Source organism: Oncorhynchus mykiss, chromosome 21, assembly GCF_057628025.1.
Source record: "Oncorhynchus mykiss isolate SJ-2025 chromosome 21, ASM5762802v1, whole genome shotgun sequence".
NCBI classification, from domain to species: Eukaryota; Metazoa; Chordata; class Actinopteri; order Salmoniformes; family Salmonidae; genus Oncorhynchus; species Oncorhynchus mykiss.
In genome coordinates, this window is record NC_143042.1 from 23644077 (window position 1) to 23668707 (window position 24631).

At 43.5% G+C, this 24631-nt stretch overlaps 1 protein-coding gene across 1 annotated transcript in view; it reads left to right on the forward strand.

Moving 5' to 3' along the window:
• Nucleotides 1-201: 201 nt before the first annotated feature.
• Nucleotides 202-24631, forward strand: part of LOC110500279 (copine-8) — a 117704-nt gene continuing 93274 nt past the window's right edge. Inside the window, exon 1 of the mRNA XM_036957690.2 lies at nt 202-468. Within this exon, the coding sequence (XP_036813585.1) occupies nt 365-468 (104 nt within the window). The 5' untranslated portion in view covers nt 202-364. The remainder of the gene's footprint in view (nt 469-24631) is intronic.

The following is a 24631-nucleotide window of genomic DNA, read 5'->3' on the forward strand; positions in this document are numbered from 1 at the left end:
CACACACAAACACACACACTCGCTCTATCTATTATTATAAGTCATGACAGGGACAGTGTTAGCCTAACTCCTATTTGATGACTAGTGTCCTTACTGTAGGTATCTTATGAATGAATGCCTGTTATGATTGTAGACTATTTATCAGATGGGCATCTGTGGAATTATTTTGTCTAAGGCGCACATTCCGCTCGCAGCGCAAGTAGGTGACGCTGACTGTTGAAGTGACATCAACCCACCGCTAGTAGCCTGCTTCGGAGCATTCCTCTTCGTTCAGTCCACATGCATTCATTCTCGTTTCGCTAAAGGAGGTGTAGTTTGTTCGATTGTTGCTGCTGAAAGGGGTTGGACAAAAATATTTTTCACCATGAACAACTGTAATAGCTTCGTCAACATGGCGTCGATAGGAGATTTCGACCCGCTCAATGCTTCCATCCCCGCCACCAAAGTTGAAATCACAGTGTCTTGCAGGTAAGATAATGGTTTCAGTGTAACCCATTTTTTTTGTCGGGTGTTGTTATGACTGTTGTCACAGTAGAAGGATATGGTATGGGCAAGTATTCCGGGTTTTATCTGCCATTCCAATTGGCCAACTGTCAAACAAGTTCTGCTTATAGTAACATTTTGAAAAGTCAATGTTGTTCAACCAACGGCACTGTTTCTGATTATTTTTAGGCTACATTGTATCTAGATAAGAGTGAGGTGTTGAAGTTGTTACTTTGTTTTAGTTTTGGGTGGTAAGTTTACAATTCACTTTCGAACTGTAGTCTATCAGCTATTTAATAGGCAGTAACCTGGGATTCTGCCTGTTAGAGGACTGGCAATGGACATCAACAGGCGTTAATAATAGGCATCATCCACAATACCAACATTCCCTATCTTGGTATACTGCCGTATGTTAGAAGGCTGTTCTCACCGAATAATTTGACACTTGTTTTATTCTGACCCGTGGCTTGTTGTGGGCTGTCACTCACGATCTGATCAGATGAACATAAATAGATTTACATTGACCTTTTACAAAAGGTAAGCTATATGCCAGGAGTAGGCTAGTGATTTGATGTAGCATAGCCTACGTGCAGCGACAGTCAGACTAGTGTATGTGCGGGTTGAGGGTGTATCACTAGCCCGTTTATACCCACCCTGACTCTCTGGAGCCGTGGCTTCCCGTTGCGTAACGGCTCCCCCCGTCCCTGCCAAACCTTATGTAGTATTTAAGGGGTCCCTTAAGAATAGATCAACTGAGGGAATGCTGGCCTCACCGGAATGGGAATCGTAGTGTTGTCACTGGACTGTCACTCATTATTTAAACAACTGATCGTGAAGGAAAGACGACACACACAGCGAGACTTTGTAAGCGCTCAGTAATACGTCATAGTGAAACAAAGTGGTGGCCTACTTACCAAGGAAATTCCCGTTTGGTCTCTCACAACGGACTCAATTGAATAAAAGGGAAATAAATGTCGCAATAACCACACACAATAAACAATAACTGACCATACCATGCTGAACCAGTAGTCTACTTGTCTAGGGGAATCAATCCATTAAAATGTGTTATTTCTATCACCTCCAGGGAACAAGTCACATACCTCTTATGTGTCAGCCTCTGAAAAAAGAGATGGAGGGTTGTGGCACTATATACATAAGGGATTCTAGGTCAATTCTGGTACTGAGTCACGCACCTCTAGTGCGTGCTGGGCATGTCTGTAGGGAATGCCTTCACACTCATTACAACCCAGAGAGGAGGTGAGGTACCATGGTAACGCGGCCAGGTGTGTGTGTGTCCGTGCCTGAAAGGCTCTGATCTCTCGTGCTCTCTCTCTATCACAACACCACACACACACACACACACACACACACACACAAGTATACACATGCACGCACTATGCACGCACTGTGTGTCTGACGAAGGGATAAGAGTCCCTCTCTATCTCTCATTCTGACTTACTTTCTTCTCTCTGCCCAGAGCTCCAATGGAGGCCCAGACTGTTAGTACAGATAACTATATCTCTTCCTTCCCTGCCTGCAGTCATCTGATGTCATGTTTACATGTGGGTATGGTAGGCTACTGTAGGTGGATGGCTCTGCTCTGGTTAGGTTGGGCTATGCCTATTTACTGTCATCATGACACGGTAAAGTTCTGTGCGGGCCAGAGTTCAGTTAATATGAATAAGTTGGTGGATGAGGTGTTCTTCTCTGCTGGATTTCTCAGTACCCCTCGGATCCTCCTGGGTAAATTGATCCTTGGCTTGCTGTAATAAAGCGGGCCTAACTGTTTCAGGAAGTATTTTATTGTACGAGCACTGTATTCCCAATCCAGTGATTGGTTCTACCTCTCTGTGAGTGTGAATGCATGAATTGTTCGGATATTGCATTATCTGGCTATTTCCGCACATGGTACATACATCTGATTTGTGGTATCTGGCTGGTTGTCTCTGTGGTACTGTAGTTTAGTGTGTGGTCCCCTGTTGTTTAGGGGAACATCACTCATGTGTGGTGTCTGGCTGTGCTTATGGTAATCTGTGGTGTCTGGTTTTCTCAGTGCTTGTTCAGGGATGTGTCTAATCAGTGATAGGAGCACAGATGTCAGAGCTGGAGGCCTCATTACCTCTCTGATTGAAGAGGAGGGCAGGGGGCACCAGGAGCTCCATAGGGACCAGGGGTACATGTTTGGGCCCAGCTGTGTACCCTTTCTCCCCTTTTCTCACTCCCTTTCTCCCCTTTTCTCACATCTCTCACTCGTCACTTGTCTTTCGCTCGTTCCTCTCTTTCCCTCTCTTTTTCCTGGATACCCGTCAATATGTCTGTCCCCTCTCCATGTCGCTTTCCTCTCTCACCTTCCTCATCTCTTTCCCCCTCTCTCCTGGGTTTTCTCTCCCTGTCAGTGTGTAACTGACTCTGACAGTGTCCTTAGATGTCAGATCTCCCTCTCCATCTCGTTCTCTGTGAGACTGCCTCTCCTCTTACCAACACAACTGTCACAAATTGTCTGACTTAATGACAGCCACTATTATCAATCCAAAAGTTTTGTGCTAGTTTTTTCTTGAGTTTATTTCAGGTTGACCATGCCTGACTGTTTCTCAATGCTTACCCTCCCCTACTCCCTAAAATACTGTTGTTTGAGGGAGTAAGTTTGTTTTGGGTTGAAACACAGCACAACTTCAGGGATAAGAAACCCCCTGGTGTGTTCTCCAAACACCAAAATGTAAATAAACATGTTTAATTATAAATCTACAAATCTAATCCAGACAGTCAGTGAAAGCTTGCTGCGCCAGTGCTCCCTTTAAAAAAATGTATCTCAATGGGATCATTGTGGTAACGCCATTGCGCTAACGCTAGTTAGCAATTCCGCTAACTCCAGTTGGCAACTTCCTTCTAACTGCACACAGAGAGATAAAAATGGTATCCAGAAGTTCATCTGACTCTGGGAAAGTAGATAAAGGGCTTCATTGCTAGACGTTGGATAGAAAAACTAAGCAAACCTTCCCTCAGCCCACTTTCACCTTCTGAACAAATTCATATTTTAACCAATGTCTGGATTTCAGTTGGGTTACTTCAAACAGTTAAAATATTTCTCCTCTGGCTGTTGGAACAAAATTATCTGTCTCTCTGTCTCTCTCTGTCTCTGTGTAATGGCTTGGCAGCCCTCCTGTACCCTGTCTGTCTGCTTAGTTTATGGAACTGAATGGTGGCCTTTAATTTGAAAGGGTAAATGGAAAGTAAGACTGAGAGTGGAAACATGGCTCTAGGTGTGGGTCGCCTTGGACATCTTTCAGGTGACAGTCATAGGGTTATTGACGATGGCCAGTTTTGAGCCTGGATGATGTCAGATATTCATTAGCTAGGGGACGGGAACGGGGGGGGGGGGGGGGGGGGGTGTTGTGCACAGACTGGTGATTCGCAGACTGTTGCGGTTCATCGTTCGCCCATGTTGTCTTATAGTAATGATGCCACATATGCTCCCGGCAGGCCCATTTATTCAGGTAAAGTTTAAATATTTGTCATTTAACTTTGAAAATATGTTACCTTTTTATATGTGGCATAAAAACAACCAGTCAATGTTTTAATCTGATTTAAGCTACTTCAAAAGTCTCCTTTAGGCATATGCACGTTCGTCCAAAATATAATTCCAGCATCCTCAAAATGGCTTGACATTAACCAGGTTTCCATCCAACCTTTTTGTGTGAGTGAAGTACATGTCTGATAACAACTATCACGCTATCAAGGGAAAGCATGCAATTGATTAGGCTTCAGATGAAATAATGATTAACTTCACAGGGTGGTGAAAGTGCAAGGTGATGAGCTTGATGCTCCTTTCAATAAGTATCGAGGGTCTTATTCTGATGACGTGATCATCGATGCTTGGCTGCTGTTTGACAAATAAAAATGATATTGCGCTTTTGTCCATAATAATCTCATCGTGTAGGTTATACCCACACTGTATCTGCGAGCTGTGTGCTAGAGTGCACGTCCCGATCCCAGACTGGGAACATTCGCTATACCTAAACAATAGTTTTTTTGTGGTAAAACCATCGGTGGGTTAACTGCCTTGTTCCAGCGGCAGAACGACTGATTTTTACCTCGCCAGCTCGGGGATTCGATCCAGCAACCTTTCGGTTACTGGCCCAACGCTCTAACCTGCCGCCCCCAGGATACAAAGTGTGCGAGCTAGGTTACTCACTTTAGACCTGTCCAGGACTCACAGATCACCATGGATAAAGGAAAGGGAGGCAACAAGAGGAAGCTGTTGTCGAATATTGACACGCAGCCCTGGCTAGAAATAACAGATAAGAGATCAAATAAGAAAAATTGAATTAATCTGGGTCGTGTGAATGTAAACTTCCCCTTTCTCTGTCAGAGACTAGAACCTGGATCACATGAATGATTTGACCATACCAGGCGAAGGCAGGCGGAACATTCCAATATCCAATAGCCATGTATGCTCACAGGCATAAAACATGTGCACAACACACACAGACACACACACATTTGATTGGCTCGAACCCAACAGTCACAAGTGATAATAAAGACAATTCACTCTTATCTGCAACATACTTTCAGAAAAGGAACTAGTTCTATCCTACTTCTGAGCTGGAAGTATAGATCCAGATCTGTCTTTTTTATGATAGAAACCCAACAACACTCAACTAGTTCCTCGCTTGTCTTGAAGGTTATTTTTGGTGCTTTGGTTCCCTCTTTGACTCTAGGAAGGGATTGTATTTCCCTTTTGGATCCATAAAGATCAGCTAATGGCTTGTATTGGAGAAGTGACAAAAGTGTCTGGATGGATTGAGCTGAGACTGGCCATGCTGTGGCCTGGTTCAATACGACTCGGAGAAAGACAGGAAGATACCTCCATTGTATCTCACATAGGAGAGGTGGATGAAAAGAGAGTGAAAGACAGGCAAAAGACTGCTGATCCATGATCAATGGACATTTGGCTGGAACTGTGGGAGCTGAATGGATTTTGGAAGACCTTACAGGAGCAAAGCAATCAGTGGGATTTGCAATTTGGCTGAAAACATATGGAGCTGAAATGAAATTGGAAGACATGGTCTCTGATCCTGGGTAATGGCCAGTGTGTGTGTGTGTGTGTGGGTGTGGCTGGGACCTGCCATGTAATAGGGTTTGGGTCTGCTTGGGGAGTCTAGCACACCTCGTAAAGATCCACACACAGAGGAAATTACTATTGACCGTTCCAACTACCCTGAGCTCTGAGGTGATTTTCTACATGGCTGGAAAAAAGGTCCACAGAATTGTGTGCAATTTGCATGTAGTGTTTTTAATCTGCATTGCTGGGAATTGCCAGGGACTTCACAATACAATTTTATCACGATACTTCGGTGCCGATAGAACATGTCTTACGATTATATATGTATTTCAATTTGATACTGTGATTTTATTGCGATTTGATGTTCCGAACATATTGCTCACTATGTGTGTGCTGCAGAGTGACAAGTAAATGCATGAGAAAACGAGTTTTGATTAGTCAGGGAAATAAAAGTGGTGAAAACAAGTTAGCCTGGCTCACTATTTAAAAACCTACAGTAACAATTTTTTACAATAAAAATAATATTGCGATGTGTATCTGTATCGATTTATTTTTCACCCATCACGAGTAATCTGTGTGATTTAGCGTGCTTCTTTGCTTCCATGCTCATTGTTGAACCACAGAAGGTAAAGTTTGTGACTCACATTGGATTTGTTTTTCCTCTTTCTCTCTCAATTCAGTTAAATTAAAAGGGGCTTTATTGACATGAGAAACAAATGTTTACTTCGCAGAACCAAGTGAAATAAACAACAAATATGAGAAGAAACAAAACAAAAAAAATTATCAGAAATTATACTGAACTTAAATATACACACAACAGGTAAAGTGTTGTTTCCATGTTTCATAAGCACAAAACATAGAGGTACAGGGTGAGACCCAGATGCAGACACGGGAGGCAGATGGTTATTAGTATCCAAGGGGCAGGCAAGAGAATTGTCGTGGACAGGCAAAATATCATGACAAGGTCCAGGAGGTACAGAGTGGCGGGCAGGCTCGAGGGAAGGCAGTATGGTCAGGCAGGCGGGTTCAGAGTCAAGGCAGGCAAGGGTCAAAACCGGGAGGACTAGCAAAAAATACGGAGGGTACGGGGTAACAAAAGATGAACAGCTGTGGAACTAAGGCCTCTAGAGATGGGGAAAGGGCCACTGAAATGTGGGGAAAGTTTGCGGGACTCCACCTGAAGGGGCAGGTCCCATGTGGATAGCCACACCCTCTATCCAATGTAATAGCGAGGAGCTGGAGTGCGGCGGTGGTCCGCTTGGAGTAGGTCTTGAGAAGCTCCGCCCGGGCTCTTCTCCAGGTACGCCGACAGCGGCGCACGAACATCTTGGCCGAGGATATGTTGAGTTCCTGCTCTTGTTCTGGAAAGAGTGGAGGCTGATACCCCATGGAGCACTCAAAAGGGGAAAGTCACTTGGTTAAACAGGGAAGAGTGTTCTGGACATACTCCACGCAGACTAGTTGTCGACTCCAGGTAGTGGGGTTGGTCGAGACGAGGCATCTGAAGGTTGTTTCCAGGTCTTGGTTCGCTCGCTCTGACTAGCCGTTGGATTGGGATTGGAATCCTGAGGACAGACTGGCTGACGACCCAATAAGGGTGCAAAACGGTTTCCAGAACTGAGACGAGAACTGAGGACCCCGGTCGGAGACCATGTCTACCGGGAGTCCGTGGATCCTGAAGACGGCCCAGCTCATGGTGCAGCACATCTCTTTGGCAGAGGGTAGTTTGGGGAGAGGGATGAAATGGGCGGCTTTGAAAAAACGCTTCACTACCGTCAGAATTACTGTGTTACCATCAGACGGAGGGAGCCCAGTGAAAAAAGTCCAGGGAAATATGGGACCAGGGACGATGAGGGACAGGTAGTAGCTGAAGGAGGCCAGAAGGGGCTTGCCTCAGAGTCTTATTCTGAGCACAAACGGTGCATGCGGCGACGAAGACAGAGAGGCATCAGGAACCATTGTGGGCCTCCAGAAATGTTGTCGAAGGAAGGCCATGACATGTAAGCCCTTAGGAATGAGCTCATTCCAGGACCCGGGACCGGACTGAATTAGGGACGAACAACGGTTAGCTGGGCCCCCTCCAAGGGCAGGCTGGGAACATTGTGTCTTGTGGACCAGGGTCTCAATATGCCAGCCCACAGCAGCCACATGGTATGAGGTAGGGAGGATGGTCTCGGAGTCAGATGATGTGGCAATGGGACTGTACAGGCGAGAGAGGGTATCAGGTTTAACATTCTTGGACCCTGGGCAATAGGAAATGGTGAAGTTGAACCTGGTGAATAACAGAGCCCACCAGGCCTGCCTGGAGTTAAGGCGCTTGGCTGTGCGGAGATATTCCAAATTCTTTGGTCCAAACCAAAAATGGATGTTCTGCTCCATCCAGCCAGTGTCTCCACTCCTCCAGTGCCATCTTGACCACCAGGAGTTCTCGATTACCCACGTCGTAGTTTCTTTCTGCAGAGTTGAGATGATGGGACAGGAAGGCACAGGGATGGAGCTTTTGGTCCTGGATGGATCTCTGGAACAGGACAGCCCCCACTCCAATGTCAGAAACATCAACCTCAACCACAAACTGACGGGACGGGTCCAATCCACTACTGCTTTCACCTTTTCCGGGTCCATCTGGACATATCCTTCAGCAATTACATATCCCAGAAAGGGAAAAAAACAGGATGTTGTCGAGGTAGACCGGAGCACATCGTTTACCAGGCCCTGGAAAACCACGCTGGTGTGACCAAACGGCATGACCAGGTACTCCTAATGTCCACTGGCAGTGTTGAAGGCTGTCTTCCACTCATCCCCTTCGCGTATCCAAACCAGGTGGTAGGCATACCAAAAGTCCAGCTTGGAGAAGATGGTAGCGCCCTGGAGAGGTTTGAAAGCCGAGGAGAGGAATGGTAGGGGGTAACGATTCTTGATCGCTATGTCATTAAGGCCCCGGTAGTTAATGCACGGACGCAGGGTCTTTGTCCTTCTTTTTCACAAAGAAAAACTATGCGCCGGCAGGTGATGCAGAAGGACGGATACCTCCAGCAGCCAGAGAATCCTCAATATACTCCTCCATGGCCTTGGTCTCTAGGATAGGGAATATAGCCGACCACGAGGCGGTGTGGTACCTGGGAGAAGGTCAATGGCACAATCGTAGGGACGATGCAGGGGAAGAGAAGTAGCCCATACCTTGCTGAAGACTTCCAGGAGGTCATGGTACTCTGCGGGGACGGAAGAGAAATCCAAGGCTTGACTTAAGCTCTGAGAAGGCCGTCTCGGGGACGGCTGTGCTGCTTTGAGGCAATGAGAATGGCAGAACGGACTCCAACCCAGGATTGAACTCGTGGTCCAGTTAATAACGGGGTTGTGTTTTTGGAGCCAAGAAAATCCCAAAACAACAGGAACATGGAGGGACTCAATGATGAGAAGCTGTATAGCCTCACTGTGATTTCCTGAAACCAGCAGATTAACAAGAACATTGCTGTGGGTAACTCTACCAATGGAGCGGCCGTCCAGTGCTCTAGCGTCCATGGGAACAGAGAGGAGTTGAGTGGGGATACCTAATTCAGAAACTAGGGTAGCGTCCGTAAAACTTTCATCTAGCTCTGCCCAGTTGCATAGGTTCCAGTGTATCTGACTCACCCGTCGCCGATGATTCTTGAGGGAGCTCGGTTGGCTTCGGGTCTTCTCGGAAATACTGCCTTCGGGGACTCCCGGATTCGTTCGGAAATGAACGAGCAGCAACAGATGAGTGTGCCCAAGACCAGACCACCTCTCACTCCTGCGTTCCCGTAGAGAAGGGCGAGGACAGGTGAAACAGATCAGGGTGTGACACAAAAAGCTTATTTCTCTCAAATGTTATGCACAAATTTGTTTACATCCCTGTTAGTGAGCATTTCTACTTTGCCAACATAAACCATCCACCTAACAAGTGTGGCATAACAAGAAGCTGATTAAACAGCATGATCATAACACAAGTGCACCTTGTGCTGGCGACAATAAAAGGACACTTTAAAATATGCATTTTTGTCACACAGCACAATGCCACAGATGTCTCAAGTTTTGAGGGAGCTTGCAATTGGCATGCTGACTGCAGGAATGTCCACCTTAGCTGTTGCCAGAGAATTGAATGTTAATTTCTCTACCATAAGCCCCCTCCAGCATTGTTTTAGAGAATTTGGCAGTACGTCTGACCGGCCTCACAACCGCAGACCATGTGTAACCACGCCAGCCCAGGACCTCCACATCTGGCTTCTTCACTTGTGGGATCATCTGAGACCAACCAATATCCAGCAACCGGACAGCTGATGAAACTGTGGGTTTGCACAACCAAAGAATTTGAAACCGTCTCGGGAAGCTCATTGTACTCACCAGGGTCTTGACCTGACTGCAGTTTGGCGTCGTAACCGACTTCAGTGGGCAAATGCTCCCCTTCGATGGCAACTGGCATGCTGGAGAAGTGGACTCTTTATGGATGTATCCCGGTTTCAACTGTACCGGGCAGATGGCGAGTATGGCGCTGTGTGGGTGAGTGGTTTGCTGATGTCAACATTGTGAACAGAGTGCCCTGTGGTGGGGTTATGGTATGGGCAGGCATAAGCTTCGGCCAACGAACACAATTGCATTTTATCGATGGCAATTTGAATGAGATAGCATGACGAGATCCTGAGGCCCATTGTCGTGCGCCGCCATCACCTCATGTTTCAGCATGATAATGCACGGCCCCATTTCTTAGGATCAGTACATAATTCCTGGAAGCTGAAAATGTCCCAGTTTTTCCATGGACTGCATACTCATCAGACATGTCACCTATAGACCATGTTTGGGATGCTCTGGATTATGGCTGGGCGATATGGCCTAAAACTCATATCTTGATATTTTTTAATATATTTTTTACTTATGCGCGAGTCACGATATATATCTCGATTTAAAAATATATATATAAAAACATCTCTAAGCTTTGTTGTACAATTAAAGGTCAAATATACACTACATTTAAATCTGTCAGCAATAATCTAATGAATTCAGAGATTGTAAAATTATACCTCGACTGAATATATATATGCCTTCCACAACCATAAAACCCACTAATAATGTCATTATTTTATCAAAATAGTTGTACTGACTTTTCTTTTCAATAAACACTGATTTGGCTTTCAGGTCTGTCTATAAAAATGCTCTTTTTGTTACAAATTTAACCTGAACCATGCATAATGCACATTCACTAACAATGCAGTAGGCATTGTAGAAAATTAACACTGTTTATGAGACCAATCTCTCAAGCACAAGCCAACGTGCTAGTGAGTAGCCAGCTAATGTTTATATTTCAAGTTTAGCCAATTTGTATCTAGGTATAATTTCACAAGCTCTGAATTCATCGAACAAGGCAAAAAAGTTGAATTGTTATGAACACAACCTTCTGTTCGTCTCCAACTGTTTGAACAGCATGCTAGCCTGTCCACTTTGTTCAGTGGTAGGTAGGCCACAAATTAGGTAGGCCACAAATCATGTGGCCTACCTAATTTCTTAGAATTAGAACGAGTTGCAAATTCCTTATATAATTATTGTATGCTTATTGCACATTTATAAAACAGACTAAATAGCTAGTATAACAATCTTTATTTGCCTAAAATGCTGCTAGCGATACGTGGTAATTAACGCACTGCTCCTAGGCCGTCATTGTAAATAAGCATTTGTTCTGAACTGACTTGCCTAGAAAATGAGGAATTCTATATACAGTTGGAGTCGGAAGTTTGCATACACCATAGCCAAATACATTTAAACTCAGTTTTTCACAATTCTTGACATTTAATCCTTGTAAAAATTCCCTGCCTTAGGTCAGTTAGGATCAGCAATTTATTTTAAGAATGTGAAATGTCAGAATAATAATAGAGTTATTTCAGCTTTTATTTCTTTCATCACATTCCCAGTGGGTCAGAAGTTTACATACACTCAATTAGTATTTGGTAGCATTGCCTTTAAATTGTTTAACCTGTCTAGGACACAGGTTCTGCTAACGAAACCTCCCCCCCAACATTCCGCTGAAAAGGCAGCGCGGGAAATTCAAAAATATATTTTTTAAATATTTAACTTTCACACATGAACAAGTCCAATACAGCAAATGAAAGATAAACACCTTGTTAATCTACCCATCGTGTCCGATTTTTAAAATGTTTACAGCGAAAACACAACATATATTTATGTTAGATCACCACCAAATCCAAAAAAGCACACAGCCATTTTTCCCAGCCAAAGATAGTCACAAAAGCAGAATTAGAGATAAAATTAATCACTAACCTTTGATAATCTTCATCAGATGACACTCATATGACATGTTACACAATACATGTATGTTTTGTTCGATAATATGCATATTTATATCCACAAATCTCGGTTTACATTGGCGCCATGTTCAGAAATGCCTCCAAAATATTCTGAGTAATTACTGAGAGTTAATTACAGAGAGCTCTGTCAGATAACAGAAATACTCATCATAAACTTTGACGAAAGATACATGTTTTACATATAATTAAAGATACACTGGTTCTTAATGCAACCGCTGTGTCAGATTTTTTTTTAAACGTTACGAAAAAAGCATACCATGCAATAATCTGAGACGGCGCTCAGACGTAAATATATTTCTCCGCCATGTTGGAGTCAACAGAAATATGAAATTATATCATAAATATTCCCTTACCTTTGATGATCTTTCATCAGAATGCAGTGCAAGGAATCCTAGTTCCGCAATAGATCGTTGTTTTGTTCGATATTGTCCATTACTAGTGTCCAATTAGCTACTTTTGTTAGCACGTTTAGCTCACATGTCCAAAAGCTGGCACCGGTCCAGGCGAACTCGGACGAAAACTTCAAAAAGTTATATTCCAGGTCGAATAAACTGGTCAAACTAAGTAGAGAATCAATCTTCAGGATGTTATTTTCATATATATCCAATAACGTTCCAACCAGAGCATTCGTTTTTGTCTACAGAGTAATGGAACGCAAGGCGATATAATAAGTACTGTGCGTAACCAGGAACTGGCAGAATGCCAGACCAGTGACTCAAATAGCTGCCATCCGATCCCACATCACACTAGAGGCTTCATTCCACATTCTACTGACTGTTGAAATCTAGTGGATGGCGTAGGAAGTGCGAACAGATCCATATCTTATTTGGATGTGAATTGGCGATGAGTTGAAAATCAACCAGACCCAGAATTTCCACTTCCTGTTTAGAAGTTTGCCTGCCCTATGAGTTCTGTTATACTCACAGACATAATTCAAACAGTTTTAGAAACTTCAGAGTGTTTTCTATCCAATAGTAATAATAATATGCGTATATTAGCATCTGGGACAGAGTAGGAGACAGTTCACTATGGGCACGCAATTCATCAAAAGTGAAAATGCTGCCCCCTATCCCTAAGGTTAACTTGGGTCAAACGTTTTGGGTAGCCTTCCACAAGTTTCCCACAATAAGTTGGGTGAATGTTGGCCTGAATCAGGTTTGTAGGCCTCCTTGCTCATACCCACTTTTTTTTAGAACGCCCCACAAATTTACTATAGGATTGCGGTCAGGGCTTTCTGATGGCCACTCCAATACCTTGACTTTGTTGTCCCCCTTAAGCCATTTTGCCACAACTTTTGGAAGTATGCTTGGGGTCATTGTCCATTTGGAAGACCCATTTGCGACCAAGCTTTAACTTGATGTCTTGAGATGTTGCTTCAATATATCCACATAATTTCCCATCCTTATGATGCCATCTATTTTGTGAAGTGCACCAGTCCTTCCTGCAGCAAAGCACCCCCACAACATGATGCTGCCACCCCCGTGCTTCACGGTTGGGATGGTGTTCTTCGGCTTGCAAGCATCCCCCTTTTTCCTCCAAACATAACAATGGTCATTATGGCCAAACAGTTCTATATTCGTTTCATCAGACCAGACGCCATTTCTCTAAAAAGTATGATCTTTGTCCCCATGTGCAGTTGCAAACCGTAGCCGGCCTTTTTTTATGACGGTTCTGGAGCAGTGAGCGTCCTTGCTGTGCAGCCTTTCAGGTTATTTCGATATAGGACTCGTTTTACTGTGCATATAGATACTTTTGTACCTGTTTCCTCCAGCATCTTCACAAGGTCCTTTGCTGTTTTTCTGGGATTGATTTGCACTTTTCTCACCAATGTACGTTCATCTCTAGAAGACAGAACGCGTCTCCTTCCTGAGCGGTATGACGGTTGCATGGTCCCATGGTGTTTATACTTGCGTACTATTGTTTGTACAGATGAACGTGGTACCTTCAGGTGTTTGGAAATTGCTTCCAAGGATGAACCAGACATGTGGAGGTCTACAATTGTTTTTCTGAGGTCATGGCTGATTTCTTTTGATTTTCTCATGATGTCAAGCAAAGAGGCACTGAGTTTGAAGGTAGGCCTTGAAATACATCCACAGGTACACCTCCAATTGACTCAAATGATGTCAATTAGCCTATCAGAAACTTCTAAAGCCATGACAACATTTTCTGGAAATTTCCAAGCTGTTTAAAGGCACAGTCAATTTAGTGTATGTAAACATCTTACCCACTGGAATTGTGAGTGAAATAATCTGTCTGTAAACAATTGTTGGAAAAATTATTTGTGTCATGCACAAAGTAGATGTCCTAACCGACTTGCCAAAACTATAGTTTGTTAACAAGAAATTTGTGAAGTGGTTGAAAAACAAGTTTTATTGACTCAAACCTAAGTGTATGTAAACTTCCGACTTCAACTGTATGTGCCCTCTGTTCGCCATTGTTTTGTTGGATTTTGTTACCATGTCCGTTGGTCTGTGAGTGTTTGTCTTTCGTGCTGCGTGTCTTGTGCACTTGTTATTACGGGTCTCGTCCCGTGTATTGTTGTGCATTTGTTATTATGGTTCTTGCCCCGTGTAGTGTATTGCGGGTTTCGTCCCGTGTATTTATTAAAGGTTTTACCTCACTTTTTTGTTTGGGTTACATCCCTGTGTTTTTGTATATGTGTTTGTTTTGGGCTTCGTCCCCATGCCTTTTCATGGCATTTTGTATATTTTGGGTGGAGTATTCAACTCCCCTATTACGAATTCCTGCACCTGTCTCCAATCATTTACGTGACAAAACACATGGAATCATGTAGTAACCAAAAAAGTGTTAGTTTTGGTGTCTTCAGTATTATTCTACAATGTAGAACATTTGTAAAAATAAAGAAAAACCCTGGAATGAGTAGGTGTGTCCAAACTTTTGACTGTTCCTGTATGTCAATAAAGTGTTTTTTAATTTAAAAAAAATCTTTAATACATTTGCAAAACAATCAAACAGATTCTACTTTGTCATTATGGGGTATTGAGTGTAGGTTGATGAGGATTTGTATTTATTTAATACATTTGAAGCTGTAATGTAACAAAATGTGGAAGAAGTCAAGGGGTCTGAATCCTTTTCGAATGCACTGTATACAAGTATTTGTAGTTTATATTGATACATTGTACTGATTTAAATACACCTCCCATCTTGCCAATAAAGGCGTCCATGGTCATGTGACCTTTGGAACGCTACATGGTGGGAGATACTGGTGGATGTTCTCTTCAATGACCAGAACCTTAACGGTTAACATTTAAGGCATTTGGCATATGGTATGCCAGACATTTCTGCATCCCAAATGTCACCCTATTACCTATAAAGTGCACTATTTTGAACAAGGCTCATATAATAGATTCTTGAATACATCAATAACCATAATTGCAAGTCAACAGCACTTGCTCTAAAGAGCTCCTCTCTTCACACCGCCAAGCGCCTAGTCAGCCTACACTGAACTCACTTCAATCACCCAGTGACATATTGCTTTTTTTTGGCCCTGATCTTTCTTTTTGGAAGTGTGACCCTCAACTTAACTCCAGTTCCTTTCACTACTGTAAGCACTTTTCGTTTTATTTGCATTTTGCAAGCAATCCCATTTTTTGCTGTGAATGGGTTTTTGTATGGATTCATGATATTAAATTTTTTTTTACTATGTAAGTCTAAGATTTAAATATTTAATGTTATCATGCTTGGTTACTTTATATATGTTTAAATATAGTATGATTAGTTGAAGGTATGTTAGCACTTGGCTGGAACACAGCTCTGCACATCACATGGGTCCTTTGCACCAGATTTGAAGAGCCCTATCTTAACTGTATAAATCACAGGCTAAAGTTTTTTGAATGACAGGGGAAGGTTTGAGTGACAGCCACAGGTGGTCATGATTCTATCTTCTCAGCCTTTTCACTGTTGGAATATTATAAACAGGCAGTTAGGAGTCTGGGCCTCACAACCTGACTCTGTCAGTCACTGTCACCATGGTGATATCGAGGCTGACAGACTGCTGGAGAAGCAAGTATCCATGTCCACATCTGTTCCTCTCTCTCTCTCTCTCTGTCTCTCTCTGTCTCTTTCTCTCCGTGCTAAGAAATATGTAGTCTTGCATGTGTGTATCAGTCATTTGTGTGTGTGTTTGTTCATGTACTCTAATTTCCATATACTTAAATGACAAAGATGTCAACCAGATGCCATCAGATAGAAACGCTACAGTAATGATTTACGAACCCGTCGTAATAAGATTGAATGGACCCGTCATGTCCTCCTCTTGAGTCATATAGAAAGAAGGAGGGAGAGAAGAGATGGTTTGAGAGAGATAAACAGAGGGTATGACTAACACACACACACAGACAGACTCGGCACATTCCAGTGAGTGGGGTACTCTCATGGGCCTAATATAGTAATCCCCACCCTGGTCACATCTCTCTTGTAGTTAATATTCCTCTGGGTGTCCCCTCTCTCATCTCTACCCTGGGGAGGCAGACAAACGCTCTGCTCTTCTCTGCACTGCTTAGGGATCCCCTGGCTCCCGTTGGCCTGCTGCCCTGCCATGCTGCTGCCATACTGCCAGCCTTAACAGCCTTTCCTCTACTGGGCTCTCCTCTCTGCTGGAGGACTGGCACAGTGGAGCAAGGGAAGCGGGAGTGTAAGAGAGGGAGCGAGGTGGAGGAGGGGAAGAGAGTGGAGAGAGAGTTGGAGGAAAGGTCAGAGAGAATCTTAGCGAGAGAAACAGACAGACAGACAAGATATCACCTTCAATCAATCCGAATGGGTTCTCAACAGAATCCATGAATAAAACAATGACAATTCAGTAAATGTGTTATTGTGCCTAGCTAAGATGGGATACATTGATAGATGGTGGTAAGACCTGAGATTGAGAGGGGAGGGGGGGGGGGGGGGTGCAGGGAAACAGAGTGAAAAGAAAGAGAGAGAGATAAGCATATTAACTACATCTGCCACTGTTTATAGTAAATGGTAATGCCTAGTTGTGTCTCAGAAGAAGGGCTATACTTCTGTGGCATGTCACTCATGACCACCACTGAGTTTGCATGTTGACATAAGAGTGGATTTGCCTAATAATGTAAAACATGGCAAGCACAGGTTGAAATATTAATTGTGTGTTGTGTGCGTATGTGTGTGTGTGTGCGAAGGTGATCGCATGCGTACACACTGCCTAGTCTCTTTGCTCACCCAGCCCAGCTTGTCAGTAAAAATTAGGGCAGGTCTCTCCGAGAGAGGCACTGAGAATATACAAGCCACAGCGCTGCTGATGCTCTCTTTCTGTGTGTGTGTGTGTGTGTGTGTGTGTGTGTGTGTCTATGAAAGAGGTATACATGGTGAGAAATGATAATGTGTGTGAGAAAGAAAGAGGGAGGGAGGGATAGGGAGAAAGATATAGGGAAAATGTAGAGAGAGGGGAGACAAAGACAGACAGACATAGCTAGCTTCTACCTGTGGAGCTGGGCTCAGTGACCTGTTGAAAAGCCTCCTCATATTAGCATGCTCTGTTGCTCCTGTTCTCTCCAGATGTTGCCAAGCATAATCCTGCTCTGTTGCCAATGTTGCCACACTCATATCCATGTCCTTTCATACAGTACAAGCCGCCATGGAAATAGAAAACCATTTTTATTTTTTATTTCACCTTTAATTAACCAGGTAGGCTAGTTGAGAACTAGTTCTCATTTAAGAACTGTGACCTGGCCAAGATAAGGAAAAGCAGTTAAGACACATACAACAACACAGAGTTACACATGGAATAAACAAACAGTCAATAATACAGTAGGAAAAGTCTATATACAGTGTGTGCAAATGAGGTAGGATAAGGGAGGTAAGGCAATAAATAGACCATGGTGGTGAAGTAATTACAATATAGCAATTAAACACGAATGGGGGATGTGTAGAAGATGAATGTGTAAGTAGAGATACTGTGCAAAGGAGCAAGATAAATAACTAAATACAGTATGGGGATGAGGTAGTTGGATGGGCTATTTACAGATGGGCTATGTACAGGTGTAGTGATCTGTGAGCTGCTCTGACAGCTGGTGCTTAAAGCTAGTGAGAGAGATATGAGTCTCCAGCTTCAGTGATTTTTGCAGTTAATTCCAGTCATTGGCAGCAGAGAACTGGAAGGAAAGGCGGCCAAAGGAAGAATTTGCTTTTTTGGGGTGACCAGTGAGATTTACCTGCTGGAGCGCGTGCTACGGGTGGGTGCTGCTATGATGACCAGTGAGCTGAGATAAGACGGGGCTATACCTAGCAGAGACTTGTAGATGACCTGGAGCCAGTGGGTTTGGTGATGATTATGAAGCGAGGGCCAGCCAACGAGAGCGTACAGGTCACAGTGGTGGGTAGTATATGGGGCTTTGGTGACAAAACGGATGGCACTGTGATCGACTGCATTCAATATGTTGAGTAGAGTGTTGGAGGCTATTTTGTAAATGACATCGCCGAAGGATCGGTAGGATGGTCAGTTTTGCGAGGGTATGTTTGGCAGCATGAGTGAAGGATGCTTTGTTTTGAAATAGGAAGCCGATTCTAATGTAATTTTGTATTGGAGATGCTTAATGTGAGTCTGGAAGGAGAGTTTACAGTCTAACCAGACACCTAGGTATTTGTAGTTGTCCACATATTCTAAGTCAGAACCGTCCAGAGTAAAGGACGACCGATTAATCGGAATGGCCGATTAATTGGGGCCCATTTCAAGTTATGACAATCGGAAATTGGTATTTTTTTAGCGCCGATTTGCTGATTTAAAATTGTTTTTGTTTTTTTACACCTTTATTTAATCTTTATTTAACTAGGCAAGTCAGTTAAGAACACATTCTTAGTTTCAATGACGGCCTAGGAACGGTGGGTTAACTGCCTCGTTCAGGGGCAGAAAGACAGATTTCCACATGTCAGCTCGAGGGATCCAATCTTGCAACCTTGCAGTTAACTAGTCCAACGCAATAACGACCTGCCTCTCTCTCGTTGCACTCCACAAGGAGACTGCCTGGTACGCAAATGCAGTAAGCCAAGGTAAGTTGCTAGCTAGCGTTAAACTTATCCTATAAAAAACAATCAATCATAATCACTAGTTAACTACACATGGTTGATATTATCTAGCGTGTCCTGTGTTGCATATAATCTGACTGAGCATACAAGCATACAAGTATCTAAGTATCTGACTGAGCTGTGGTAGGCAGAAGCAGGCGCGTAAACATTCATTCAAACAGCACTTTTGTGCGTTTTGCCAGCGGCTCTTCGTTGTGCATCAAGCAATTGCACTGTTTATGACTTCAAACCTATCAACTACCGAGATGAGGCTGGTGTGACCAAAGTGAAATGGCTTGCTAGTTAGCGCTCGCTAATAGCGTTTCAAACGTCACTCACTCTGAGCCTTGGGGTGGTTGTTTCCCTTGCTCTGCATGGGTAATGCGGCTTCGATGTGGTGGCTGTTGTCGTTGTGTTGCTGGTTCGAGCCCAGGGAGGAGCGAGGAGAGGGACGGAAGCTGTACTGTTACACTGGCACTACTAAAGTGCCTATAAGAACATCCAATAATCAAAGGTTAATGAAATACAAATGGTATAGAGAGAAATAGTCTTATAATAACTACAATCTAAAACTTCTTACCTGGGAATATTGAAGACTCATGTTAAAAGGAACCACCAGCTTTCATATTCTCATGTTCTGAGCAAATAACTGAAACGTTAGCTTTCTTACATAGCATATATTGCACTTTTACGTTCTTCTCCAACACTTTGTTTTTGCATTATTTAAACCAAATTGAACATGTTTCATTATTTACTTGATGCTAAATTGATTTTATGGATGTATTATATTAAGTTCAAATAAGTGTTAATTCAGTATTGTTGTAATTGTCATTATTACAAATACATTTAAAAAAATATTTATTTGTATTTTTTTAAAACGGCCAATTAATAAGTATCGGCCTTATTGGTCCTCCAATTATCGGGATCGGCGTTGAAAAATCATAATCGGTCGACCTCTAGTCCAGAGTAGTGATGCTGGACGGGCGGGCAGGTGCGGGCAGCGATCGGTTGAAGAGCATGCATTTAGTTTTACTAAGAGCAGTTGGAGGCCACGGAAGGAGAGTTGTATGGCATTGAAGCTCATCTGGAGGGTTGTTCACAGTGTCCAAAGAAGTGCCAGAGGTATACAGAATGGTGTCGTCTGCGTAGAGGTGGATCAGAGAATCACTAGTAGCAAGAATGTAAAAAAAAAAAAAACTTTTTTACATAAATCAAATCAAATTTTATTTGTCACATACACATGGTTAGCAGATGTTAATGCGAGTGTAGCGAAATGCTTGTAGTGTAGCGAAATGCTTGGTGAATAAGAATAATAGTGAAGGCATAAAAACTATGAAATAGCACATGAAATCATTGCTAAACAATATTTTGTATTTGAGATTATTCTAGATGGCCACTGTTTGCCTTGATAGCAGCTTTGCACACTCTTGGCATTCTCCCAACCAGCTTCATAAGGTAGTCACCTGGAATGCATTTAAATTAACAGGTGTGCCTTGTTAAAAGTTGATTTATGGAATTTCTTTCTTTAATGCGTTTGAGCCAATCAGCCCAATTTTTCAGTTTTTGATTTGTTAAAAAGGTTTGAAATATCCAATAAATGTCGTTCCACTTCATGATTGTGTCCCACTTGTTGTTGATTCTTCACAAAAAAATACAGTTTTATATCTTTATGTTTGAAGCCTGAAATGTGGCAAAAGGTCGCAAAGTTCAAGGGGGCCGAATACTTTCGCAAGGCACTGTATTCCCCTAATTTGTTTCTGTATCAGGATCTCCTTCAATGTGGAGGTAGGTAGGCTAAGATTAGAATCCTAGCACTATGTTCACTACTACAACAGGCAGAAGGAATCTCACAGCTTGAGTGTTTTTTGTTCTTTGGTGCTGTGGCTGTATGGAAGCGCAGATGTAATATTCTACACCACACTTTGAGTTAGAATCGGCACACTGTGTGTGTTTGGCAGAGCCGTTTTCTTCCATGGTGGTGACTGTATCTAGTTCAGTGTGATGGTGTATTCTCTGTGGATCCATTATCTAGGCCACACTGGGAAGAGAAAGCGAAGAGAGAGTGGCGCAAGAGGTGAGAGGGAAGGGAAAGAGAGGGAGGAAAGGCCCTCTGTGAGATCTGACTTCGTTCTGGGAAAAACCCTTCTCTCACCAAGGAGAGAGGACAGAAGAGGAGAAGACAGGAGAGGAGAGAATATGAGAAGAGTGGAAAGGAGAGAAAGTGTTTGCTCACATTTACAATCTTACCTCCTTTCCTCTCCCCTCTCCTTTTATTGTTTTCTCTCCGTGCAGTGAGAGTGTTACCCATGACCAGCAGGACAGTAATATCCCTGGTTAAGTCACAGTTTCACAGACCAGTGCCTGGTGTTGCAGTTTTTTTCCTTCTAATTCTGAAGTGCCTTTTCTTACTCTACATGGGGTGGGGCTGTAACTGTACTGTGTGTGTGACTTCATTCCATTCAGGTAGCACAGTAGAGGATGATGGGTAATGTAGGTCAGGGTCCTGGGGGTCTGCCACATGTTCAGCGGGTTGTCATGGTAATGCTGTCATAACCAAACAGTGGCGATCTCTCATTTGTGAGCCGATCATAGAGACATGCTTGATATGTTCATTAAATTAAATGTCTGTACGAACACATCTCATCAGAGATAGCGAGAGGGAGAGGAGAGAGGCAATGAGAAGAGAGAAGGGGGATACTATCAAATCAATTTTTACTTTTCATGTTGTTTAGCAGATGTTATTGTGGGTGTAGCGAAATGCCTGTTTCCAGCTCCAACAGTGCAGTAATATCTAACAATTCACAGCAATACGCAGAACCTAAAAGTAAAATAACAGGATGAGCTATGTCAGAATGGCATAGACTAAAATACATTAGAATAGAATACTGTATATACATATGAGATGAGTAAAGCAAAAATATGTAAACATTATTAAAGTGACTAGTGTTCCATTATTAAAGTGGCCAGTAATTTCAAGTCTATGTATATGGGGCAGCAGTCTCTAAGGTGCAGGGTTATGTAACCGGGTGGAAGCCGCCTAGTGATGGCTATTTAACAATCTGATGACCTTGAGATAGACAGACTGAAAAACAGCTTCTCTCGGTCCCAGCTTTGATGCACCTGTACTGACCTCGCCTTCTGGATGATAGTGGGGTGAACAGGCAGGGGCTTGGGTGGTTGTTGTCCTTGATGATCTTTTTGGCCTTCCTGTGACATTGGGTGTTGTAGGTGTCCTGGAGGGCAGGTAGTTTGCCCCCGATGATGCGTTGGGCAAACTGCACCACCCTCTAGAGAGCCCTGCTGTTGCGGGCAGTGCAGTTGCAGTACCAGGTGGTGATACAGCCCGACAGGATGCTCTCAATTGTGCATCTGTAAAAGTTTGTTGGTTTCAGGTGCACCATGGTCCCAGGGCCCGAACCTCCTCTCTGTAGGCTGTCTCGTCATTGTTCGTAATCAGGCCTAGTTCTGTTGTGTCGTCTGCATACTTGATGATTGAGTTGGAGTGGCGTGTATGGCCATGCAGTCATGGGTGAACAGGGAGTACAGGAGGGGGCTGTGCATGCACCCTTGTGGGGCCCCTGTGTTGAAGATCAGTGAAGTGGAGATGTTGTTTCCTACCTTCACCATCTGGGGGTAGCCCGTTCAGGACCCAGTTGCACAGGCCAGGATTCAGTCTCAGGGCCCCAAACTTAATGTGAGCTTGGAGAGTACTATGGTGTTGAATGCTGAGCTGTAGTCAATGAACAGTGTTCTTACATAGGTATTCCTCTTGTCCAGATGGGATTGGGCAGTGTGCAGTGAGATGGTGATTGCATCGTCTGTGGATCTATTGGGGCGGTAAGAAAATTGTAGTGGGCCTGTAGTGTCAGGTACGGTAGATATATTCCTTAACTATCCTCTCAAAGCACTTCATGATGACAAAAGTGAGTGCTACGGGGCGATAGTCATTTAGTTCAGTTAGCTTTGCTTTCTTGGGTACAGAAGCAATTGTGGACATCTTGTAGCAAGTGGGGGCAGCAGACTCAGATAGGGAGAGATTGACTATGTCCGTAAGCACTCCAGCCAGCTGGTTTGCGGATGCTCTGAGGACGCTGCTAGGGATGCTGTCAGTGCCGGTAGCCTTGTGAGGGTTTACACGCTTAAATGTCTTACTCACATTGGCCACATATGTCTTGTGTCTGAGCCGTTGAATTGCTATTCCACTTTGTCTCTATAGTAGCGATGTACCGATATTACATTTTTGGCCGATACCGATATCCATTATTTTCCTTGCCTAAAAACACGATACCGATATAGACATTTTTTTTTGCATTTTAAGCATTCTAGTAGAGTTAAATAGTTAACACAGACTGCTGCGTCCATGTGTGTATGGCACTGCATCTCAGTGCAGGAGGCGTAACTACAGTCCCTAGTTAAGTAGCTGGCTAGCTATTTCTTTTCATCAACTGAAGTTCAATTTCAATAGGCGAACAATTGTATTGGTGATAGCTAGGTACCATGCTAAAGCTATAGCAGAAGTTGCGGTCAAACAAATGATGCTTTATTACCAACGCGAGGCTAATAACAGTGACGCTATTACTGTGTAACTCCGGTAAGGCAACATCAGAAAATAGCACACTCGACCGGTGCTCGACCAGTCGGCGAACGCCAACATCACCCACGACAGAGAATGGTTGATTGTCAAGGGCAATGAATTCCATTATCTTGGCTTTAATGGATTTTGCCTTTGAGTTGTCTCGCTGAAATGTTGTTACTCATTCAAATGACTACTCGACTTGTTGACTGCACAATCCACACAGCAGACATTGTGTGGGCTAGGTTATGAATGCTGTGTTGCACGTGTAGCGCAACATTTTACGTGGCGTCATTACATCATGTACCTACGTTATATTGGTATGCACCGTAGCTTTAACATCGGTGTTAAATTAGACATTCCGATATGTTCGCCGATATATCGTGCATCCCTACCCTATACTGACGTTTTTCCTGTTTGGTTGCCTTACGAAGGGAATAACTACACTGTTTGTATTTGGCCATATTCCCAGTCACCTTGCCATGTTTGAATGCGGTGTTTCACGCTTTCAGTCTTGCGCAAATGCTGCCATCTATCCACGGTTTCTGGTAGGATAGGTTTTAGTCACAGTGGGTACAACATCCCCTATACACTTCCTGATAAACTCAGTCACCGTATCCTGGTATTTGTATGTTATGTTATTCTCTGAGGCTACCTGGAACATATCCCAGTCCACGTGATCAAAACAAACTTGAAGCGTGGATTCCGATTGGTCATACCAGCATTGAATAGTCCTTAGCACGGGTACTTCCTGTTTGAGTTTCTGCCTATAGGAAGGGATGAGCAAAATGGAGTCGTGATCAGATTTGCCGAAGGGAGGGCAGGGGAGGGCCATGTAGGCATCCCGGAAGTTGGAGTAGCAGTGGTCGAATGTTTTTAGCAGCACGAGTACTACAGTCAATGTGTTGATAAAACTTTGGTAGCGTTTTCCTCAAATTTGCTTTGTTAAAATCCCCAGCTACAATAAATACTGCCTCAGGATATGTGGTTTCCAGTTTGCCTAAAATCCAGGGAAGTTCTTTAAGGGCCGTCATGGTATTGGCTTGAAGGGGAATATACACGGCTGTGACTATAACCGAACAGAATTCTCTTGGGAGGTAATACGGTCTTTGATTGTGAGCTATTCTAGGTCAGGTGAAC